This window comes from Girardinichthys multiradiatus, chromosome Y, assembly GCF_021462225.1.
Source record: "Girardinichthys multiradiatus isolate DD_20200921_A chromosome Y, DD_fGirMul_XY1, whole genome shotgun sequence".
In the NCBI taxonomy this organism is placed as follows: Eukaryota; Metazoa; Chordata; class Actinopteri; order Cyprinodontiformes; family Goodeidae; genus Girardinichthys; species Girardinichthys multiradiatus.
Window position 1 is genome coordinate 27,341,874 of NC_061818.1, and position 23,816 is coordinate 27,365,689.

The following is a 23,816-nucleotide window of genomic DNA, read 5'->3' on the forward strand; positions in this document are numbered from 1 at the left end:
AGGAATTTTGTCTCCCTCTTCAGTGAGAATAATTTTTATCCTGCCACAATCAGAATCAGAATCAGAAAAGCTTTATTGCCAAGTATGTTTTTGGACAGACAAGGAATTGACTTTTAAACATGAACTGTGTATTTAAGGTCATGCCACTGCAATATTAAAGTCCAGGTTTCGACTAAGTTCCTCCAAAATGTAATTTTGTTTTCAGACATTAATAGGTGTAATTGCTGGCGTGCTTTGCATTATCGTCCTGCTGGATAACCCGAGTGTGCATGACCTTAAGGCCACAAACTGGAGGCTGGACATGTTCCTTCAGGATTTCAGCTATGTGGAATTTGCTCTTCCATCAATTACAGCAAGTTACCAAAGACTATCACACCACCACCATATTTGATTGTAGGTGTGATGTTCTTATTCAGAAATGCTTTGTTAGTTTTACGCCAGATGTAAAGGCCTACAAACCTTTCAAAAACTTGTGTGTCTTGTGTGTTAAGTCAATAGAAATTTCCCAAAAGTCTTGGGGACCAGTAAGATGTTTCTGGCAAATGTAAAATGGGTCTTTGTGTTCTTTTTGGTCAGCAGCCCGGAAATTCTCTCACAGATGCAATTTTTACCCAGTCTCTTTTTTTATTTTTAACTGAGATAAGTGAGGACTATATTGCAATAAATGTTCTTTGTAGCTCTGAGGTTTTGGAGTAATTTTGTTAGGCCGTACAGTCCTGTGAAGGTTTACCACCTTTTTTTCAATTCCTTCAGATCATGGCATGAAATGCTGCTTTTTGTGATCTTTAAGCCTACTTCAGATTGTCTGACAGGTTCTAATTGAGTGATCAGGCCTAGGTGTGGCTAGTAAAACTAAACTCAGCTTTCAAAAAAAGTCAACAGTTAAGTAATGATTTAACAAGGACAGCATTTACTTTTTTACAAGTTGCTTTGAGTAACTTTTCTTTCTTGATAAATGAAATCAGCATTTAAAAACAGCATTTTTATTTACTCTGATTATCTTTGTCTGGTGCTAAAATTTGTATGATGATCTGAAATATTTAAATGTGCTAAAAAAAAAAAAAGAGCAAAACATAACACTACCTGAAGATGTCTGAGAGTGAAGATCACTGGCTGAGTGAGAAACACTCTGCTGGACTCTTTGTTGATGGATGCAGCAATTACATGGGAGTTGACCGCCAGGTTCTTCCTCTCATAGTTTAGTCCCTCCATTTCTATCTTCACAGTAGCATTCTCGGTGGACAAGAAAGATCCCAAATTTTTGTACAGAATGAAAACCACTTTTACTTGTCCTGCAAAAGATTAGATGAGACAGCAAGAATCAATAATGTGTAAAAAAGACAGTTGCTACTAAAAGGGGAGCTACACAGAACCATGAAGGAGGAGGGAGACGGAAGGAGTAAAGTAGAGAAATGAGGGCATAATATTGAAACAGCAGCAGAAATGGCACAGAGTGACAGAGTGAGTGAAAGGGAGATGGAGAGAGGGAGTTAGTGAAGGTTAGAATGATGGTAAGGACCGTTTCATTTTGACTGTGCAAGAGAGGGAGATTTAATGTGGAGGGCAATGGAACATTCATCCCTCAAGCATTCACAGATCTCTTATTATTCCATATGAATATTTCATGTGGGTTTGTTTCAATCATTCTAATCTCGTTCCCACTGCAGAGCCTAGCTGAGGCAGAAAACAGAGGGAGGCTGGGGATGAGGGGCCACTGAAAGAGGAGGGGAGTGAGAAAGGATGATGGGGGGTTGGCAACAAGAGAGATGTGACACGGGGATAAGATGGTGGAAAGACTAAGCAACGCAATAAGGAAAATAAAGGAGAGAGAGTGCTGAGATAGCTGTGCCAGGCTGGGGCCGATTGTAATCTACACGCCTCCCCAGCTATTCTATTAAAACTGCTGTTAAGAAACCATCAAGAAAAGAAATTGTCTCAGCGCTTTTGTTAATCAGATTAGGCTGTTATTATGAACCAATAACTTAGTCAACTGCATCCACATTGTTTTAAGATTGCACAAAAATGCAAATGATAACATAAACGAGTGAGCTGCAAAGGACAGTACAATTTTTCAGATGTATGGGTGAGGAAGAGGAGGAGTAAGGGCTGCTGACCGTTGTGACTGTACTGCTTGATGGTAGAGGCTGAAAGCTGGATGGTGCTGTCACTAGCGTAATTCTGTGGGAATGACAAATCCTGCAGTTCCATCTCTGTGTTGACAACGTGCACCTCCAGATCTGGTGGTGAAAAGAGAGAGCCATGAACCCGAGGCAGAGCTTCACTCAGTGGTTAGTGGTCCATCGTGTCCTTAACTACTAATACTGTTTTCCTACCAACGCTGGGGGCTTGGTCAGAGAAGCGATTGCCGTACATGTTGTTAGCCAGGAGAAAAGCTCCTTTTTCTAGGACATCCAGGAGCATGGTGGCAGTGTGAGCCTGCTCTGTGCTGTTCATGTCGTGCCAAGAGTCCAGAGCCTCAGGACGTAGCAGGTTGTCCACTGTCTGAACAACTGCCTGGGGCAGAAAGAAGCAGAAACATGTACTTAGATGTAAATAAAAGCTTAAAAGCTTAAAAAATAAATGTAATAAATTTTTATAAATGAAGTCAGAGGAAGTTGAAAAGGTTTAAGAAGCTTTTATAGAAGAAACTGAATTGTCTATTCAGGCCTCTAACAGAAAGTTACATTATCACAACCTTCTACACCAATGTCATGTTTGTTGTTGTGTGAAACTTTATTCTGAGTTTGAACGCATTATGACAAAATAAATGGGCCTTAACTCTAAAGAGGACACACACAGACACTGATATTTACAATGAGTAATCCTTGCCATTCTATTTGTGCTCATCTTGCTAAAGGCTAATATAAGATGTTAAAGACTGTTTAAAATGCCAACTCTGTAATTTGGTCTTTGGTTAAAAATAATTTGTGATAACTTGTTTAACTGAGGAGCTGAAGAAAACAGACTGCTCTTTCCCACTCATGGTGTAAAGCTGCTTCTGGTCTTACATATTTAACATTTTTTTTGTCTTAAATATTAAGCTGGGTGCCACTTATTTTGAATCTGTAATTCAATTACTTGGAGGATTTTACTGAATTTGTACATTTTCAGTGGTTCCGAGAAATCTCTGCAAAATATATGATTGGTGCATGTCTATGTGACAGTAATGAATATTACTTTACGGTTTTGCAAAACTTCACATTCCATTCTGAGTAAGCCTAATTCTGAATGACTCATTATCAGACAGTCACTCATTAACACTAATTTTAACAGCCTAACTCAATTCTCATGAAGTGCTATTAGCTGTTAATTAACTATCATTAATTACCAGTTTTCTCCTAAATTTGCTTATCACTGTCTTTGTAATGATTAATTCTGTGTAATACACGATGCAGTGCAAACATGTTTGATAAGAAATTCAACATACACATTTACTATAATTATTTCCTAGAAGCTCACCACTATCCTGCAATAAATTTGTAATATGCTATGTCAGACATTTTACCATTCTATTTCACACTTACAATTCATTTAATGGCAATTTTGATGGTTGTATCAGCTATCCAATTTATTGGAGTAGCCTGCTTGATGAATCATGTAATTCTCTTGCTCAGACCTCTCAAAATGAAGGATAGACTGCTGTGTGGAATAAAGAGCATTGCTGTTAAGAAAATGAATTGAGCATCAGAATGCACTCCATTTGCGGGAGAAGAAAAAGGCTGAGGGGTTTTGTAAGTTATCCTTGGATCAGTGGTTATTATACAAAGCTACCTTGCAGCAAGTGACACAAAGTAATAGCCCAGTAAGATTATGCGCTGCATGCTTTGCATTCATCCTGCAGAAATGGAGATTATAGAGACGTGGGGTCATATTACAGCCGGACGCAGAAAGGTCAAGGCACATAAAAGACTGGGTGTTGTAGAGTGCTGCATTTTATCATTATACAAAGCTTTTTCTTGATATTAGATAAGAGTGTTCCCAGAGCCAAAGATATTCCGTACATATTAAAAACTCGCAGAAGGGTGTCATAAGACCAACTGTTGCTTTTCATACTGTTGTCAAATTAGATTTTCTCCAAGCGACAGATATTGTACCTTATCATGCAACATGATGAAGCCATGGCTGATATTAAACATATACAATAAGCTCTATCACACTGCAGCAAGATTATGCTGAAGGCAGCTGAGTTCTTCATTAAGTGACACCCTTTTACAAATATACAGTACAAACAACACCAGCTGTAAAATACATTTAATTACCGTGAATGCTCTGTCCTTCAACACAAACCAGAGGTTTTGTAAGTGATGATTCCAAAGACAGGACATTAATCATAATACTGAGCCTGAGGAATTTCATTCACATAAACCAAGTCTGCATCAGAATATTTCGAGTCTGTTATTCAAGGTTAGAGCACAGTTTGATTTCAGGCATGTGAAGAAGACAGATAAAAGGAAAAACCACCTGAATATATGCCCGACAATTCTGCTCCCGCTTCTGGAACTGGAAGGAAGAAAACAAAGCTTGGATTTACTGAACTGAACAAAGAAAAAGAAGATAACTAAAAAAGTCAGTAGTATATGCAGTAAGGAGGTATTTTGAGGACCTAGAACCTTATTTTTTTCTAATTTTCCCTCGGGGATCAATAAAGTATCTTTGAATTGAATTGAATTGAATTTGAGTTATGCATGTGTTTGATTACACGTTCTTGTACCTTATTGTAGTTTCGCCCAGCTGACTCTTTATTTCTGGGCTTCAGGGCTTGAAGCTGGGCATCCAGTATATCCAGCAGCTGCTCAATCAGCCGGACAGTCGAACTAATATCACCAGCTTGGATCCGGCCTCTCGTGTGGTTCACCAGCTCACCAGCTATGTTGGGAGCATTCTCCCCACTCTTTATCTACATAACAGAAAGAAGCATATATATATTTAGATATTTCTGTAAATCACACACACAAACCTATTTTTAATATTAGGTCATTTTGTGTCCTTGCAAATAAAGACAGAACTTGCAGAACACACCATGAGGTTTTTGTTATCTTTTTCACTTGCAAATGGAAGCCTTTGCAAATACATTGAAATTGTGATGATTTTTGCCAAAGGAGATATAATGGATTGTTCCAATGGCAGTTCTTTAAGGATGATGCTATTTATCTATCTAAGCACATGCACACACAACAAAATTCAAGGAAATCCTTCAGCAATGCACATGGAGATGTAATTAGTAAGTCCAATGTAGCTGCTTTGTTTATATATACGGTTTAGATATTTAATTTTAACTAAGCATAAATGCTTATGGATCAGTCAAAGATTATGTTAACTACTGCACAGGTATAATACACAGTTGAAGCCAGATATTTACATTTCTTGTGGCCTTAACAAAGCCATGATCTCAGTGTAATTAGGAACACTTAGGAAATGTACATAAAAATCAGAATTTGAAGAAAGGAATAAATGATCTCTTTCATTAAGCAAATAGAAATAATTTTTGTAATTGTACCTGACATGAAACAGGCAAAGTTTGTTCTGGTTTAATGTCAGACCGTAAAAAATGGTTATTTGTTGTTTTACGGTGTGTGTAGATATTTAGTTTCAACTGCATTTTATTTGTATTCAAATAAAACAAAAAATAAAATGTGGGCCAAGCTTTGAAGGAATTGTGAGACTGCAGACATACGTAAACAAATATATAAATGCAGGCTAGCATTAATCTAATTATATTTGTAGGAAAAAATAAAGTTAATTAACCATTATGAGCACATGCCTTGTAATAAAGGATCTCTATTTTAATCAGGACACCCTTGGGGATATGTTAATGTCTTATCATGTATGGACAGGGGAGGTGTCCAGGGGAGAAGGGCAGAAGAAAGGGACGGACCCTTGACCAGGGATGTGGCCCCGGGTCTCACCTTCTGTGCCACCTGGTTGACCCATGGGGAAGTGCAGTTACTCAGGTCAGGACCCCGTGGGTTCCAAATGACCTGATCCGCCAAGCACTGGAACGAAGCAATGCCTGGAGAAAACCAGGGGAAGACAAAGTGGGGTGGAGGGGAATGGAGAGATAATAAGCATTAGGTGACTGCAATTAAAGGGGACAGTATGAAAGAGAGGGATGAACAGAGAGTGTGTGATAGTTTTAACCTAGAAGAATTAAACTGAATGAATTTTAAATATGTAATACTCAGTGTTTGAAGATGAGTGTTTAAAAGGATGAGGGATAAGAAGTTAAACAGAGAGAGAAATGAGGCTGAATGCTACAGCCAGAGGAAAACCACAGGAAAGAGGGAGGGGGACATAGTGTATTCCTGCACATCACCTAATATTTAATCTCTGTACACAGTCACACATACAGAACATCAGGTATGATTCCTCACTGTCGAATAAAAACACCTGATGGAAGCATATGCCTTCCACAGAATCTCATTTCCACTCTGGTGTTTTTGTTCAGAGCGAGGGTTCAGAGGAAGGACACCATGCAGGGACAAAACCAGGGAGGGGTCTATCTGCTGCTGCTGTTAACACAAATACCCAACATCAAGTCACAAAGACAAGGCGGAAAAAGAGAGGATGGGGACCACATACGACAAAAAAGGAGGCAGATTGGACAAGCATCGATGATAGAGATAATGGAGCAATTCTTCGTAGTCATAGTGGGATCATAGCAAATGTGGTTTTATTTCATTTGCTCTTTTCTTGCTGGCTCCGGCTGATTTTTCTTCCTCTTTTCAACTTTTCTTAATACTCACCTTTATCGATCACAGAACATATTCGAGAGCTGTATCAAGATGAGCAATTACATCTGCTGCTAATTTAACATTAAGATAACGTCAAGAAACAGCTTTAACAATTGAGGAGGAAGATTGAGGTAGATATCTTTCCATATATATATTCTTACCAGTAAGAATATATATATGGCAACGACTGATAAGGATTGAAGATATGCATTATGATTTAAAACAGAAATGTTGTATAGTGCCTTTAGTAGCACTATAGCACATACGTGTATAAGGTACAGAAAAGTGAAAATTGCATATTGCATTTGCACCCCTTCTACTTTTGAGCTAAAAACTAGTCAGAGGCTGCAAAAGACTTTAATCACCTTCCAGCTGGACAACACCAAATATACAGCCAAAACTACAATATAGTGGTTTAGATTAAGGCATATACATTTTACAATGGCCCAGTCAAAGTCCAACTAAATCCAATTGAAAATGTGTGGCAAGAAAAATCTGAGGGCATCTTTCCTCATCTAATGGGAATTATTTTGGAAAGTAGAATGGATAAAAAATTTCAGTTTTTAGATTTGCTGAATACACATGCATGCTACACTCTCAGATTTTTATTTGTAAGAAATGTTTAAAACCACTATCCTTTTGCTTCCACTTCATCATTATGCACTACCCTGTGTTGGTCCATCACATCATGAAATCACAGTAAAATACACTGAATCGAGGACTGCCTTTGCAAGACACTGCATGTGGTATGAAGACACTTGAAACAGAAATGTTGCAAGTCTGTATAATGCTGATATGCTCACCCAGAGATCCTTTAGGACATGGACGATCTACAGTTTCCCCTCGCTGAGTGGTTGGCCACTGGATACCCCTGATGAGCTTAGTCTCACAAAAATGCCGATCTAGGCCTTGAGGAGGTGGAGGGGGAGGCGGGCGGCGGGTGACAGGTACCGTGGCTGTGATCGGACGCAGATCAGGATGCTTGTTAATGGAGCCAATTGGCCGTGAGGTTGGTGCTAGAGGACGTATGGTAGAGGGGCTTGCACTGGAGGTGAATGGCCTTGCTGGTGGAGTAGGAGTCACTTGAGTGGTGGTCAGAGGGCCTATAAATTAAATAAAGGGTGAAAGGAGAGTTTGCATCTTAAGAAAGGCTGTTGAGCATTTGTAAAAAGCAAAAAGCAAATTAGACATCAAAGAAATTAAGAAACACAGGACACCATGCGTTTGACTGGAAGGTGTTCCTTAGAAGCCTAGTTTAAAAGATAGTTACACAGAAATCAGGGTGACAAACAATTTTTAAGCCTTTCAAAGAAACACTCCACAGAGCAAAAAGGAGACACAGGGGAGGAGAGCATCACCACAATTCAGAGATAAATTAATAATTTATCAAATACATCAGAGAAGTCACCATCACTAACTATCAAACCTAATGCGAAGATAAAGCAACACATCACAACTACAAAATCCTATCAGATCAAACGTTGAGTCAGCATGCAGCTTCGTGAGTGCTGCCGCCTGTTTGTCTCCACCTCGTCTCTCTCTGGGCCTAATCTCAGCTTCTTTCCAGTTTATATGCAACTCTGATTTACAGTACATCCCAACCATCCTCTCACACTGATGGACTGCCAGAATCAGCATGACACACCTGTTTCAACATTCCAGTTTATCTGTTCGTGATGAGTTTTTCATTATTCATGGCAACTGAAGTTAAAATGAGGTGCCGCAGCAGTTGTATGTGAAAAAAGCTTCTCAATATTGTTGCCACGCTGGTGGCTAATTTGCAATCTGAAGCTCTCAAAATTTCGAGAAATAAATTCTACACACACTGTCTGAAGGGTTCTCAGATCAAGAGAAATAGCATTGTGGTGTAGAGTAAAATATTTAAGCTGTGTTTTACAATTTTAAAGGAATTGTCTGAGAGACAAATCACAGGTTCCTGGTAAAATATTCCATTGGAGCCCATTATCTGTTACCATGTCCTTTCCTTGGAATCATTCCTCACCGGTGGTGGGGTCTGGTGGTCCGAATTCGAGTGGGTAGCGCAACACGTTGTAGTTGTTCCAGACGTACAGCTGGTTGTCTCGTGGATTGTAATCTACAGAGGATATGTACTGGTAGGGGTTTGGGAAAGCAATGTTGACCGACTCCTCATGCGCACGGTTGGTGTTATAGGCATACATCACCAGGTCACCACCCGCTTCGCTGTCATCATCCTGGTAGACTGACCGCACTGCGTAAAGAACGCCACATGCCATGAAGGCGTTGGATGCCATCCTCTTGTCGAAGCTCGTCTCCCAAGTGCCTTCAAAGCGCAGTGTGTAAGGGTTAACCTGCAGGTGAAGAGAAAATGAACACAATTAAGAACTTAATCAGAGAGCTTTACAATGTCTTGCATAAATATATTGTGTCATGTTACAAACACAAACTTTAATGTATCTTATTGGGATTTCCTGTGATAAAAACACAATGTAATGCATCATTGTGAGTGGAAACAAAAGATATTTTAAACCTTTAGGATTTCTTACAATTACAATTGTGTTTTGTGCAAATATATTTACTCTGTTTAAGTCAAAACCATCTTTTGCTGTAATTACAGCTGCAGGGCTTTTGAGATTTGTCTGTGTCAGCTCACACATCTAACAAATATTAATCTTTTTTGGAAAATAGCTAAATCTTAGCAATTTTTAAGTCTTGCCACAGACTGGTGATTGCTCATTTTAATTAGGGCTAGGCTTTGAGCTCTCTTCGAAACAAATATGATTTGTTGGAAAATGGAATGAAGGAAAGGAAAAGCTCTGGCCCATGTTTAAATCTTTTTTAGCCTTTAACAAGTTTTTATTTCTGTGACTTTTCTGTGTTTAGCTCCATCCATCTTCCTGTCAACTCAAATCAGCTTTCTTGTTTCTGCTCAGGAAAAACATCACCCCAGCATAATACTGCCACCACCATGTAGCATGCTGGTGACTGATGTACAGTATTTTGCAGAGAGACCAAAAAGTTAAATTTTGGTCCCAACTGACCAATGTTTGTTGTGTAATCTACTGGGCTTGTGGCTATCTGTAAATGGGACCACCTCTAGCTTTCTTTTAATAATTGCTTTCTTCTTTTTACTTTTCCATAGATGTCAGAATTGTGGAGTGCATGACTTGTAATTGACAGATTATCCCATCTAAGCTGTGGATCTCTGCAGCTTCTCCAAAATTACCATGGACCTCTTGGTTTTTTCTGATTTATGCTCTCCTTGCTTGGCCTGTCAGTTTAGATTGACAACCATGTGTTGGTAGGATTGTCATACTCTGCATTTTCAGATAATGGTTAAACCAGTGCTCTGTTAAATTGTTAAGACTTTGTATTGTTTTATAAGCTAGTTTAAAGTTGTCCCAGTTGTTTTTCTGGGTTTTCTTATGGTGCTGTTTGTTAACTAATGTTCTCTAACAAACCCCTGAGGCCTTCACAGAACAGCTGTATTCCTACTAAGTTTAAATTACAAAGAAATGAAGCAATTTGGTCACTTCTGTAGGCGATTAATTGCACAGGATTTTATTTTGTTATATCAGAGTAAAGGGAGCCACACTTTTCAGATCTCCACAGGTACATCTCAAAAAGTTCTGTATTTTTTTCTCACTCATTTTATATTTCACATAATGAAATATTGCAGGCCTTTATTTCTTGTAATTTTAATGATTATGGCTTACAGTTGATGAAAACCCAATTTTGTGTTTCGGACAAATATAGAAAATTGTGCAAAGGTTAAATACTGGAAACTCATGGTTTCATACCCTAATCAGTTAAATAACTCAAAACACCTGAAAAGGTTTCCTGAGCCTCTAAATTGTCTCTGAGTCCGTATCAGTAGGCTACACAAGCATGGGGAAGACTGCTGACTTGACAGATGTCCGAAAGACACTTATTGACACCCTCCACAAGGAGGGTAAGCATCAAAATGTAACTGGTAATAAAGCTGCTTGTTTACAGAATGCTTTAGCCAAGCACTCTGTGAACATATTAGAAAGTTGAGTGGAAGTGTTGAAGGAAAGTGAAGCAGGAAAAATGTGCACCAGCAATATCCATTCAAGCAATTGGGGGAGCTTCATTTGGAAATCAAGGTCTGGGGGAAGAGTAGAGAGGCACAGAATCCAGGTTGCTTAAAGTCCAGTGTGAAGTTTCCACAGTCAGTGATGAGTTAGGATGGCATGTCATCTGCAGGTTCTGGTCCACTGTGTTTTCTAAAGTCCACAGTCAACACAGCCATTTACCAGGTAATTTTAGAGCTGTTCATGCTTCGCTCCACTGACAAGCTTTGTGGAAATGCTGATTTCATTTTGCAGCAGGACTCGGCACTCACAATCCCAAAGGTACCAAAAGCTGGTTCTGTGACCATGGTGCTGCTCTGCTTGATTGGCCAGTAAACTGCCCTGACCTGAACGCCATAGAGAATCTATAAAGTTTTGTCAAGAGACAGATGAGAGACACCAGACCCAACAATGTAAATGACCTGAAGGCCGCCATCAAAGCAACCCGGTCTTCTTTAACACTTCAACAGTGCCACAAGTTAATTGCCTCTATTTCACACCGCATTGATGCAGTAATTCATGGAAAAGGAGCCCCAACTAAGTTATAAATGTATAGAAATTAACATACTTTTCAGAAGCCTGACGTTTTTGTATAATATATACTTTTTTGTTGGTCTTATGTAATATTCAAATTTTCTATGACACTGAATTTATGGATTTCATTATGTTAACCATAATTATCAAACTTATGATAAAGAAAGGGTTAAAACTATTTTACTCTATGTGAAATTAATCTATTAATATATGAGTTTTGATTTTCTGAAATTAGTTACAAAAAACATTTAACTTTCTAATTCAAATTCTAATTTCTTGATATGTAGCTTAACAGAGAAACATGCAATTTTCCCTTTTTTACACATTTAACAATTATGTTTTTATTAGTGTTGGCCAGTTACAAAAAATCCTTATCAAAGTTTATGGTTCTTTGCAATTTCATGCATTTGTGTTGTTCATGTAGAAATTCCTTCACTTTAATTAGCATTTTGAAGAAATGTTGGCTTTCAAGCTTTGAAATACTACTGCAGGAGATCCACCTAGAATTTTTTATTTTGCATCATAAGTAAACCTAGTTTGAAAAAAAATGTTTTGGTAACAATTCAGTTATTCCAAATTAATTCCTAATTAAGATTAAATATATTGCAGTAGAACATACACCTATTTTGGAACTTTGTTTATGATGAACACTTCAGAAAAAAAGACTTATATGTCTGGACACAAACAACTGATATTAAAATAATAATGTAAAATTATCCAACTCTTCACTGAGGGATCCCATTTTGAGATTATTTTTCAAACAAAAGCAAAAGTGATGCATCCTGGTATTATCGAGGATGAAGAGCATCTTTTTAGCCCATAATATCTTCAAAGTCAAAATGATTTGTTTTGCAGTGCAGATACAACGCAAAACAAATCAAATACTAATCTTGCTGGAAAAATATTTCTTTATATGATGGGATTTACAATGTGACCCAAAATATTTCTGATTACATTTATATTGCTCTTTTTATCAGACAGCAGCTAATCTGTCAGTGCATGCTTGTAATCTCAGAAAAAGTTATTCCTCTGTATTGACCATTCACCCAACCACTCAGATGAGATTTCTGAATAATCTAATCATACAATTACAATCCATATCCCTTTCCTCGCGGTACACCACTGCTCTCTCACCTGGCTGACCACCAGTCGTCCATTGTTGGATTCAGTGGCGTATATAACCCAGAGGCCATTCTCATCCACAGCGAGGTCAATGTCTGACTTTCCTCCCCAGCGGTACGGGGAAGTGTCATGATAGTTGGCGTTTGTGACAATGGCTTCGCCGCTTTTGATGCGTGTACGTAGGTCGTACTTGACAATGTTTCGTGTGCGTTCTTTGTTGTAAAATACTGCACCGTCGTATACAACAAAGCCTGTGCCATCCACTCGGTTTGGCAACCTGTCAAAAAAGAGACTAAAATGATTAACAAATCGATGCATTTGGTACAGAACAATGCAGGAGCCAAAGTAGGACAAATTCTGATATCCCTATTAATACCCACATCAAAAGCCAATTAATCAATACAACAACATATGCCATTTGATCATGCAAGGCAGTGGGAGATGCACTCACTTGTAGGTAGTGGTTGCTCGGTTCTGTTTAAAGTCTTCCCAGGAAGCATACTCATACAGCATGTCAGTGCGATAGGGGGTCCAGGGCATGACATACAGGCGATCTCCAGACTGCAGAGGGTCTTTACACCATGCCCCCGCCTGGTGCTCTGCCTCCTGCTGAGAGCTGGGCACCTGCACCCGCAGCAGTGTCCCAGGGCATACAAAAACTGGAGCAGAGCAGCAAAAAAAATAAATAAATAGAACAAGAAAAAATGAAAACACAGCATAGTAATAATGACAGTTATCATGGAAATGGTAGGTGAGGGACAGAGAGAGGAAACGGGGAAAAGACTAGAATATGAAGCAGGAGGAAGAGAGATGGGGCTAAAGAGAAAGCTCTGAGTAGATAAAAGCAAGTATAGAAATGAAAAGACTACAGAATAGCTGGAGAATAGGAGAGAGAGATGGAAATAAGGTGGCGGACATTATCAGATTTGAAATGAAGGAACACATAAAAGCTCATTTGAAGAACTTGAGCATTGTGTTCAGAAAACATTTGAATATGATGAATGGGAGATTTCTGGCTGCACTCGCCGCTTAGATGTAGTCACTAATTTAATTTAGCTTGGCCTACTTTTTATTTGATTGAGCATTTTGTCTTTCAAAAGGTCTTTGCTTCTTTGCTCTGCACCTGGGTGGTAATAGAATAATTGTGGAGATTGTTTTATTAGGACACAAATTTGGCTCTCAGTCAAGAGTAATGCCTCCAAGACAAAAAAATATCCTGGGGTAAAGATGTGAGGTTGCATGAGCCTCCCCTTCTTCTGCAACTGCTACACATTTTCACACACATAGTTAGACACAAACAACATTTCCAGTCGCAAATAGACATTGAAGCTCACAGCAAATGTTGGAGAATCCATCCAAAAAATAGACACACATACACACTGCACAGAGACGTTGTCTATTTTGGACTGGTGGTCATCCACAGGGGACTGGTGTAAATTGGCTGTCTGATGTTGTGTGTCCCTGTCTACCAGATATGCTGCCAAGGGATCCAACAGGCATGTCAAGTTATCTATGAGGAAATCTGTGGGCTTCCTCAACACTCTAACATCACAGAGGTCCCAGCAACAGAAAGAAGATAGTTGCAAGGGAGTAACAGAATTGGACGCATTACAGAATAAAACAGCTGAATGGTCACCATGTATTCTATTACCAGTTTATCTGCATGTCTCGAGGGCTCATGGTTGCAGCAGAACCAGACACCTGCTTGTCACCTCATGATTGAATGCATCCCTGAACTAATTAGACACTGCAGGGACATTTGGACGCAGACAGCACACATTGAATCGCAGACAGACTCAGACTGTTGCCATTCACACAGGGATACCACACAAGCATCCGCGCACCAACCTACACACTCATACATATCCTGTCAAACTGTAACTGTTTGAGTGATGGATCAGTCTAGACTCAAACTGTCTTGAATATTGCATGTATTCTGGCAGAGGAGGAGAATCCCAACAGAGAGGATGGAGGAGTAAATCAAGGCTCCTGGAAATCCAGCTTTCTCTTTGTGCTTTCTGCTGTGCTGCTGTGCTGCTGCTAGTAGTGGCTGATGATCTGTGCTGCTGGATCTCCTAGGAATCAGCCAGTTCTGTCTGAAGGGTCCAAAAGGAATTGAGACTGCCAGCCAAACAGGAATCTAATCAGTCAGGCACAAACAAACACTGAATAAAGACTACTCACGAGCAGGAAGCTTGTCATGCTCCATTGTCGAACCAAAATGTTTCCTTGAAAGTATTGAGGTCTAAGGTGTTCGCTTTGCAGATATAATTATAAGTCAATAAAATATACAAATTATTGATAAGAGGGTTAAATAATTTAAAGAAAGGCTTAAATGGCTACTTTTTATATAAGTAATGAAAACTATAAGTGGAAAACAACCAACACAAGTAGGATACACCCTGAAAAGTTCAATGTTACTCTAAATAGCAAAATAAACAGTAAAGTGGCTCGGCATGTAGGTGACCCATAAAAGACACGCCTCAAGGTAGTATAAAGGACGCAGAAAAACATATATACAAACCTAATTCTCAACACAACAATAATAACATTTTACCACTTTTCATACAGGCATTTAGCTACAACTAAATAGAAGTCAAAGTACAGAACGTAGTACTTTTTGTCCAATAACCTAAAACAAAAAAATACAATCATCATTATTTGAATCAGATGTTTTGATTAAATCGAGGACATAAAACATGGCATGAAAGCCTTTAGCTTGAATCCAGCATAGAAAATGTGGAAAGAGTAAAACAAAAACTTTTTTCAATAACATGTTCCAACCCCAAATACTTTACTCTTATAGTACTACATGAAATATTGAACCTAACTCTCTTGCCATGTTTCAAATTGGTTGCATTCTGTACTCTTTGGCCTCATCAGCTCAGTAATATGAGAGCCCAGCAGAGTCTCTCAGCGTTGCTCCTCCATGACCGCCTCGGTCGTACTCCACCTCTTCCCCTACAATTATTGCACATTGGTTTATTCTAATGAACTGGTGGCGGGGTTGGCTAGGTGTCAAAGGTGCTCATCAGCGGCACCTAAGCTTTATGCACAGACTCACACAAACACACTTACTCACACATTCACATCCCAAACAGAAAGAGTGGCCACGCTTCACATCCTGCAAACCCTGCCTGGGGGGCTTCATTAAGTCTGACTTGCACTACCCAGCTTTCCCCGGCTGCTTTCCTGTTTACCAGCTCTTCTTGGCTTTTCTTCGCTTCACCTCCCTCCCAATTGTAACTGTGAAGTGTTTAACAGCAGGAAGCCAGAGCAGCCAAACCCTTGCTCCAGAAACGTATAGTACAAGAGGCTATTATGACCACAGAATGAATGAGGTATTAGGAATTAGGCTTTAAGCATTAGACATAAATCTTGAGATTATGCATTATCCCAGTCTGACTCGAGCAGGTTAGCTTCCGTGGAGCCATCTGGGATTATGTGAGATGGATAAATAGATTAATTCCTCTTTGGCTAACGATGGAGATCTTGGACTCATGATCATTTCTGTAAAGCTATCATGCAGTGCACACACAACACTTTTTCCCTAAACTGGCCAAATGGCTACTGAAACTTACCTTATCAGGGATTAGAAAGCAGGCTGTAGCTATCGTACTCAAGCCTGCCAATTACCACCTTTAATAATTGACTATTTTCTCTATAATTCTTTTCCCAGGCACAGGTCAGCTTTTACTTGTCAAAATGAGGCTCCTGTATGAAGCGATGAAAGCCTGAGAACTTTCTGGAAAATGACAGCAAAAACCTCCCATTAGTGTCCAGCATCCATTTGTGATCGACTGGTAAAAGTGAACACTGACAGATTTCAGCTAAATTTAGACTTTTCATTTTGGCTGTTGCTTGCAGTCCATGCTGTTTTCATATTTCATGTGACAGCATCTTGGTGATGGGTAATGCTCCACTTTGATGATCTGAACACCCCCTGCCAATGGTTGGCAGTAGATTTCTTAAGTGCTGTGCTTTTTCTTTTGTTGTTTTTCCATTTATTTTTGCTTCACCTACAAGTAACTGAGGGCTTTTCTGGCCAATGCATTTGCCCAGTCCAGTCTGCAGTGGTGCACTCATAGAACTCACTGCTGTGAGCATGCTGCTCTAATTGAATCCCCCACCTGTTACTGGCAGGTGCAGCAAGCATTCAGCAGGGGGCAGAATGGAGCATGTCTTGCTAACCTGCATCCACGTTTGGATAGTTAATGGGCGTGCATTAATGTGTGGCATTCCCCTGATTGGCTTTTGCTTGAAATTATTCACGGATTAGTTTACATGTATCTTTATGCTGATGAATGTGTCCATCTGTGTTGCATGCATGTTTGCAGTTTAGAGACACAGAAAAGAAGAAATAAAGAAGAAAACAGAAAGAGGGATGTAAGCATGTTCTGTTGTGTACAAAAAAGAAGAGCAGGAGGAGCGGAGTAAAAGAGAGTAAGTTGGTTATTTCCTGTGAAATCAGAATTAGGAGTGAGTTAATTTGCTGAGGAGTGATAAAGAGTGACAGAAGAGAGATATATAAGGAAAGAAAGGAGGGTGGGGGATTCCCATTGTGTTTCCGCTTCCTTTTAGACTATACTGGGTCAAGTCTTAGGAGTAAAATCACAATACAGCATAAACATAAACAGACATACACTCTGGGAAACACACATTCTTAGACAATGCATGCAAGAACACACCGTCCAGACAGTGGAAGATGCAAGTTCTAAAACTATCAACCCAAACACTCACCCCAGAGAATACCCTTAACTGAGACCAAATGCAGACAGAAACTGGAAATAGTATCCTCTGAAATCAAAATGTTATCTACCTCTGTGTGAAGCTGAGTCTGGGTGTCACGAAGGTTGATAGGGACGTGGCTACTGGGTGAAGACACAGAAACAGCAGAGGAGCAAACTGTATCCTGGATAAGGCTTGAGAATTGGAGCTACAACAAGCCTTCCTGTTTGTAACATTAGCCTCCCAAGCTGCCTCCTCTCCTCCCTCCTGCTCTGAGTCTTCCAGATATTTCGGCTCTGCAGAGTTTCCGTTAAACTGACTGTGTTTTATAGTTATCTCCATCTGCTTCACTCACTCCTTCACCTCTCTCTTCCCTTGACTGTAATATTGCAATGACTTTTACATGTACAGTTTGCATGCTCTCACTCTTCCCTATCTACCTACGTCAAAATGGGGTGTCTGCACTGCCTTGGTCTCGTGACTGTGCTTGTGTGTGGTGGGTCATTCCTAATGAGGTGATGCTGCCAGACTCCTCGTCTCTATAGCAACTGCTTGTTCTCTCTTTTTTCCATTCACAGCCATTCTTTGTATTTTTCTGTCACACAGTACTGTGTTCTCACTTATTTCCTCTCACTTTTTGAAATGAAACATGGCCTTTTATTTCAGGCAAGGCTTTGTCCTGCATGTTGCCTGATCCAAACCCTCTATGTAATACTGGGATTGTTAAAAGTTTTCTAATACTGATTCAATTTCTTGCCTCCTCTTCTTTAGAAATAAACAAATTGAGGTAAGAGAAACACTATTTTGTCCTGCCAGCACTGATAAAAGAGATACCAGAATGATTTGGGCACTGGTAGACTGTCAGCAAGAAGGTTGAGAAAAGGGACAGAGGAAGTGATGGGATGGGAGAGGCAGCTGTTGGCAGCATAGCCTTGATATGGACTGACAGCAGGTAGGCTGACAGTTCCTTGAATTGTTACATCATTACCAAAAATTAAACATCATCCTGAAATCAACTCTGTCATTCCACGGATCAATTAAGGATGGTTAAATTTACAAATAACGGAAAACAGAAGTCATTCATATTCAGAGAATTAAACACATTCAACACCAGTGGAGGAATGTTTGAGGATAAACATGGGCTGGAGTGTAGACAAAGGAAAGAGGTTTTTCCTTTGAGTGTTAGTGGAAGGAAGCATGGCAAATAAATACAATCAGCTGGTTGAGGTGAGGTTGAGGAGGAATAGGAATTTGTAGCTTTCTACTTCACTACAAGCACGGAAAAAGTGAGCTGAAACAGCTGCTTGCGGTGGGAGAAAAATGTGGAGACAATGATTCAGGTTAATAAAAGCCACAAACACAAGAACAGACAAAGGAGTCTAAAAACCAGTTAATGGCAACTGCAATGAGACTTAATTCCTCCAGCATATGGATCCGGCCATGGTGCAAGGCAGGGGGACAGCTGAGAGTGGCACTAATGTGAGTTTAGAGAAGGGTGAGGAGCTGAGGACCTGGGAGGGGGAGTAGAGGCTCATTGGAAAGCTAGAAATATCTGCAACTATTGTTGCCCTGACCTTGAACAGGGTCAAGTCTATCTTTTAAACTTTGAGAATCCTGTGATTGAGGTGTACTACCGTGCTGATTGGAGCTCTTAAAAGTGCTTTGGCACAGCACAGGCAGCAACAGAGAAGCCATTACATGAAGCTGAAGGGCTCCCTACAGAGGATACATCTCCCTCCCCATCCCTGCTTCTCTTCTCGGACATGAGGAACCAGAATAGATGGACTGGAGAAGACATGGGTTTAAGGTGTAAAAGGCTACGAGGGGGCACATATGCATTTACAATAAAGAAATCAGAAAAGAGGATTGTGGTAAAGAAAGGAGAAAGAGAGGTGCAAAACATCATCAAAAGAGCCTGTGGCTTTTTTGTAATGGCCAGGTGTAATCTGAGAGATAAACCAATTAAACTGAACAGAGGGAGCGCAAAATAAAGGAAGGATGGAAAACACAACATAGAAAGATGAGCTGTAAGTAGGTGGAAAGTGGAGGTGAGGTAGTCAAATGTTGTAATTATCATTTCAAAAGAATTAATATGGACAGAATGAGAGAAGGACACTGAAGTACCTGAAAATGGGATGCTGTTAACAATAACATGAAAGCAAGTTTATCTAATTACAGAGTTCTCCTAACACTATTTTTTCCCTTTAGAATTATCAACCAAAAAAAAAAAACAGATATATTGTTGGTCCTGGAAAATAAAAAAACAGAGGCAAAGACATACAATATGGAGAAAGTAGTTGAGTAATGTAATTAAAGATGGTGACTCTCTTTTCTCTTAAATCTACAGGGACAGATCAATGTGGAGCAGAAAGGTGTTGGAAAAGCATTTGTGAAATCTGATTCATGAGAAATTTCTATTATAAAGTGTGTGAGGCAACAGTGGCAAGATGAGTATGATTTTTAGAAAGGAATGGAAAAACTGGATAGATTTGGCACCAAAACATGTATGTTGCAGATAAATTTAGACAGGTGTGCCTCTTTATTAAAGCTAACGGAATGAGGTCACTTTCTCAATTATCTCTCACAGACACTGGACTGACCTTCCATGATGCTTTTTTGTGTGATTGTTGATGTGTGTAAGTGTGTTTTGGTAGTCAGGGTGTTGTCATCAAAACCAAGGAGGAGATCTAGAGGGATTTTAGAGTTTTAGTTACACGGCAAAGAGAAGTAGAAAGGGAAGAGGAGGTGATTAGAGATTGACAAAGAAAAGGAAGGGATATCAACATCAAACATGACCACTACACAGGGTGCAGGGTTAGGAAGGATATATGAAGGGGGGGGGGGGGGATGGGGGGAGGGAGGGGGGGATAAAAGGGGTGGGGGTGTAAAAGGGAGGAGGAGAAGGAAGAGGGAGGAAGGGGCGAGCTGTGGTTATGTTTATTGTGGACTTTACCTTTTTGATCCACTTCTATTCAAGCATCGGAAAAAAAGGAGAAAGAAGGAGACAGAGAGATAATACAGAGAGACAGGAAGAAAAATAAAGGGAAAGGAAAGAGAATGAAAGGAAAAACAAATGCAGGAAAAAAGAGAAAATTGAGATTAAATAAAATGCTGTCCTTTCTCTGACGCTCTGAGTTTTTTTAAAGCAAGTTATCTGTCTGCGTTATGGCTGGCTACTCACATAAAGGATGGCTTGAATGGAAAATGAGAAGGGGCAAAATGGCCTGACCTGGGTTTTAATCCTTTTCTACTTTCTTTTACATTTATCAATAACCCCCCAAACAACATAATCCACCCATAGCACACACTCTCAGCCCCACCTCCACCCATCTTACTACCATATCCCTTTCTTTCCCCCTCCCAATTTCCCAGCTTGTGCCAAAAGTGCAGCTCCAAGAACCTGTCTGAGAGACAAACCAAAGGCGTCATCCTCTTCAGCTGCAAAAAGGTAAACACAGAGAAAGACAGAGCAGAAGATGGAGAAATGGCAGATGGAGAGGTGGTGACAAAGCAACCTATGACCAGTTGTCTTTTGAGAGTTTAGCAAACCCTTCATGCTTCTGTCATCTGCTTGCATAGTCTACGTCAACATTAGAACAGTCCCTTGATCCAAAGAAACCCGTTCTTCTGGCCGTACTTGATTTATAGACCCAAAGACGCCTGCCACCGGAGCCGGCAAAAAACACACAACCCATCGACCATCCAATCAGCAGGGAGCTGCTGGCCAAGACCGGCTCATCAAAGAAATAGAGAAAAAACAACAGGGGGAAAGGAAGGACTTGACAGAGTGGAACGCCTCAAAAACACAGAGAGAGACCAAGAGACACAGTCTGGAGCTGGAGGAGGGGGGGTGGTTAAAAACAAGAGAGGGATAAGAGAAATGTTTCCAGCAGGCTCATCACACACAGATCAATAGCTTTGTGCTGAATCACAGTGAGGTCTCAGCTGGCACAAAGAGGTAAAGTTTGGGTCCCTGACGGTTTCAGCTGGGGACTACAGGATACACATACTGAAATCTCAGCTCCGCCCTCTACATTATAGCACTAGCACTCTCCTGTCCTCTGTGTTTACTCAGGCAAAAGTGCTGTGTGTGAGCAGATCTGCATTTTTCAAGAAGAGGCTTGTCAAAAGTCACATGGCTGTCGGATCCCCACTGTGAGTGTGATTGTGGTGTAGATGTCATGGGAAGTCTCACGTCTCCAGGGATTCCTGTGGCAATGTCACAACATCTCTCGGGGTTGACCGTCAATACGGTGAAAAAATGAGAGAAAGGAGGAGAGATTAACTAAAAAAGAAACATTTGGCAAAAAGAAAAGGAAAAAAGAACCATTGGTTACAGACAGCCTTACACCTTGGCAATGGCAGAATCAGTGTCACTATCCACACGGATCATTTATCATCTCATGCCAAGATCAAACCAGACAAACAACCTACAAGACCAGGAGACTGTGAGCCAATTTCACCATAGAAGGGTGATGACAGGAATGCGGGACTGCAAATCCTGTGAAGGTCTGATAGTAGGAAAAAACCACAACACGTCACGCCTCACAACTGTGACTGCAGTCATTTCTTACAAGGTTAAATCAGGGAGAGACTGACTTCATGGTTTGTGCTAGCATCCAGAGCCTTTATACACAGTAACTCAGCTGCGGGGATGGTGGAAGGAGGTTCATTGGATGCAATCATTCAGCAGAGCTACAAAAAAAACAGTGCTTTTCAAAAGTATTCATAGCCCTTTAAGATTCTTTTAAATTTTGTCATGTTGCAACTTAAAATTTTTTAATCTATTTAATTGGAACATACCATCACAATTACACAAATAATTGTGAAGTGGAAAAGTTGATACATGTTTTTGAATTTTGAAATAATTTGGCTGGCATTTGTATTGAATCCCCTTAATTTGAACCTCTTAAATACAATCCACTGCCTCTATTCAAAACTGCATCTAAAAGAAACCTAATTAAAATATAAAATTTACCATTGAATAATTAAATCTTTAAATACATCTAGCTGTTCTGTGAAGGCCTCAGGGCATTGCCAGAGCATTAGTAAACAAATTACATCAACAACACTAAGGAGCATAGCATACAGGTCAGGGAGAAAGTTGTGAAGAAGTTTAAAGCAGAGTTAGGTTATAAATCAATAGATCACGCCTTGGACACTCTTCAATTCACCGTCTGCTCTTTTGGTATGGAGCGCATTACATCCCTCAAGCAATGTAAACACATATAGAGAAAATTCAGAAAAAACTGTTCAGAGTGCTTTACTTAGGCCAAAATGTTTTGCCTAGATGCAAAACATTATGTGTGGCAGAAAACTAACATTGCACATCACCCTGTACTTACCATCACCAGGCTGAAACATGGTGATGGCAGCATCATGCTGTGGGGATGCTTCAGAGAAGCTGGTAAGAGTTGACCAGGGAAGACAAAAAGAGCTAAATACAGGTTGAAACTGTGATAAAATCTGTAAGAGTCTGCAAAAAACTTGATAATGGGATTACAAGGAACCTAAACATACAGCCAGAGGTAAAATGGAAAATTTTAGATTAAAGCATATTTATTTATGAGACTAGCCCCAAATGAGCAGCTGTAAAACCAGCCAAAGGTGTTTCTACAAAACACTGAATTATTTCTTTTAAAAAGCTTGAACTAATGTAGAACTCGTCCTCCACTTCACAACAATTTTATGTTCGCCCTAAAAAATCCCATTAAAAATACATTGATAAATTGCAACGTGTTAAAATGTGAAACAAATCCGACGGGTCTGAATACTTTTACAAAGCACAATATTTTTCTGTGTCTGAGAAAAGTGCTGACTGCAGAGCTTTTCTGCTCCATTCCAGTTTCAGTCTACAGTTCTTATAAAATAGGAAACTGAATGCAATTTTCTAAAAGCTCAACTGAGAGTTTTTTTTTTTCCCAAAAGGCAGGTGAAAATGATGGGTGATACACTACAGTGGCATGTAGACAGAGAGAGAAAGTAAAGAAAAAAAAAACGTCTTCACCGCTGCAGAGAGAAAGAAGATAAAATCAAGGAGGAGGAAGACTTGTGTTGACTCCATTTCTTCTATTCTTGGTTGCCTGAAAAATAGAGTGCAAAGCAGAAATTCACATATCATCACACATTCTTGCCAACATGCACAAACACACAGAAACAAACAGAAAGAAGAGACAGAAAATCCTCAAATTGTCATCACAGTGAGCTGAAGGTTAGATCAAGGCCACCTTGGTTGTTTGTGTGATTCCTTTACCAGTTCTGTTTCAGGGCTCTATTGAGAAATAAGCTGCTGCCCTCTCTGCTGTTAATCACTCTGCTCAGCGCTCTCTACGACCCTATCAATTACTCCCACAGCAATAAGTGCAACTAGAAACACACACTGTAAATTGTGCACATGTATAGTGTTTAAGCTCTGTGAGGCAACTTAGTTGTCTGTCTCCTCTTCCAAGTGATGAGAGATTGTGTGTCCTCTTCAGTTTCTCTTGCTATCTCCTGTCTCTGTTTTCCCCTCTTCGCCCTTTCAATTTTTCCTAGAAAAGAGTCATCCCTTTCCAACTCCAGAGCAAAGCCTACTGCTTCTCACTCACCAAACATTTATGAGCCCTATGTCTAATGGTGTCCCTATACA

General features: G+C 39.9%; 2 protein-coding genes across 5 annotated transcripts in view; one reads left to right on the plus strand and one right to left on the minus strand.

The window, feature by feature from the left end:
• Positions 1-23,816, plus strand: part of LOC124864970 — a 458,718-nt gene that overhangs the window by 222,882 nt on the left and 212,020 nt on the right. The window lies entirely within an intron of this gene.
• LOC124864972 (adhesion G protein-coupled receptor L1-like) overlaps positions 1-23,816 on the minus strand; it is a 124,971-nt gene that overhangs the window by 14,815 nt on the left and 86,340 nt on the right. For 2 of the 3 annotated variants that reach the window (XM_047359927.1, XM_047359929.1), the window contains exons 5-15: positions 20,142-20,156; positions 12,912-13,119; positions 12,473-12,737; positions 8,734-9,061; positions 7,535-7,834; positions 5,907-6,010; positions 4,712-4,897; positions 4,462-4,500; positions 2,334-2,514; positions 2,115-2,237; positions 1,084-1,292 (exon numbers count right to left, since the gene is read on the minus strand). In XM_047359927.1, coding sequence (XP_047215883.1) covers positions 1,084-1,292; positions 2,115-2,237; positions 2,334-2,514; positions 4,462-4,500; positions 4,712-4,897; positions 5,907-6,010; positions 7,535-7,834; positions 8,734-9,061; positions 12,473-12,737; positions 12,912-13,119; positions 20,142-20,156 — 1,958 coding nt within the window. The remainder of the gene's footprint in view (positions 1-1,083; positions 1,293-2,114; positions 2,238-2,333; positions 2,515-4,461; positions 4,501-4,711; positions 4,898-5,906; positions 6,011-7,534; positions 7,835-8,733; positions 9,062-12,472; positions 12,738-12,911; positions 13,120-20,141; positions 20,157-23,816) is intronic. The other variant, XM_047359928.1, reaches the window with a different exon arrangement.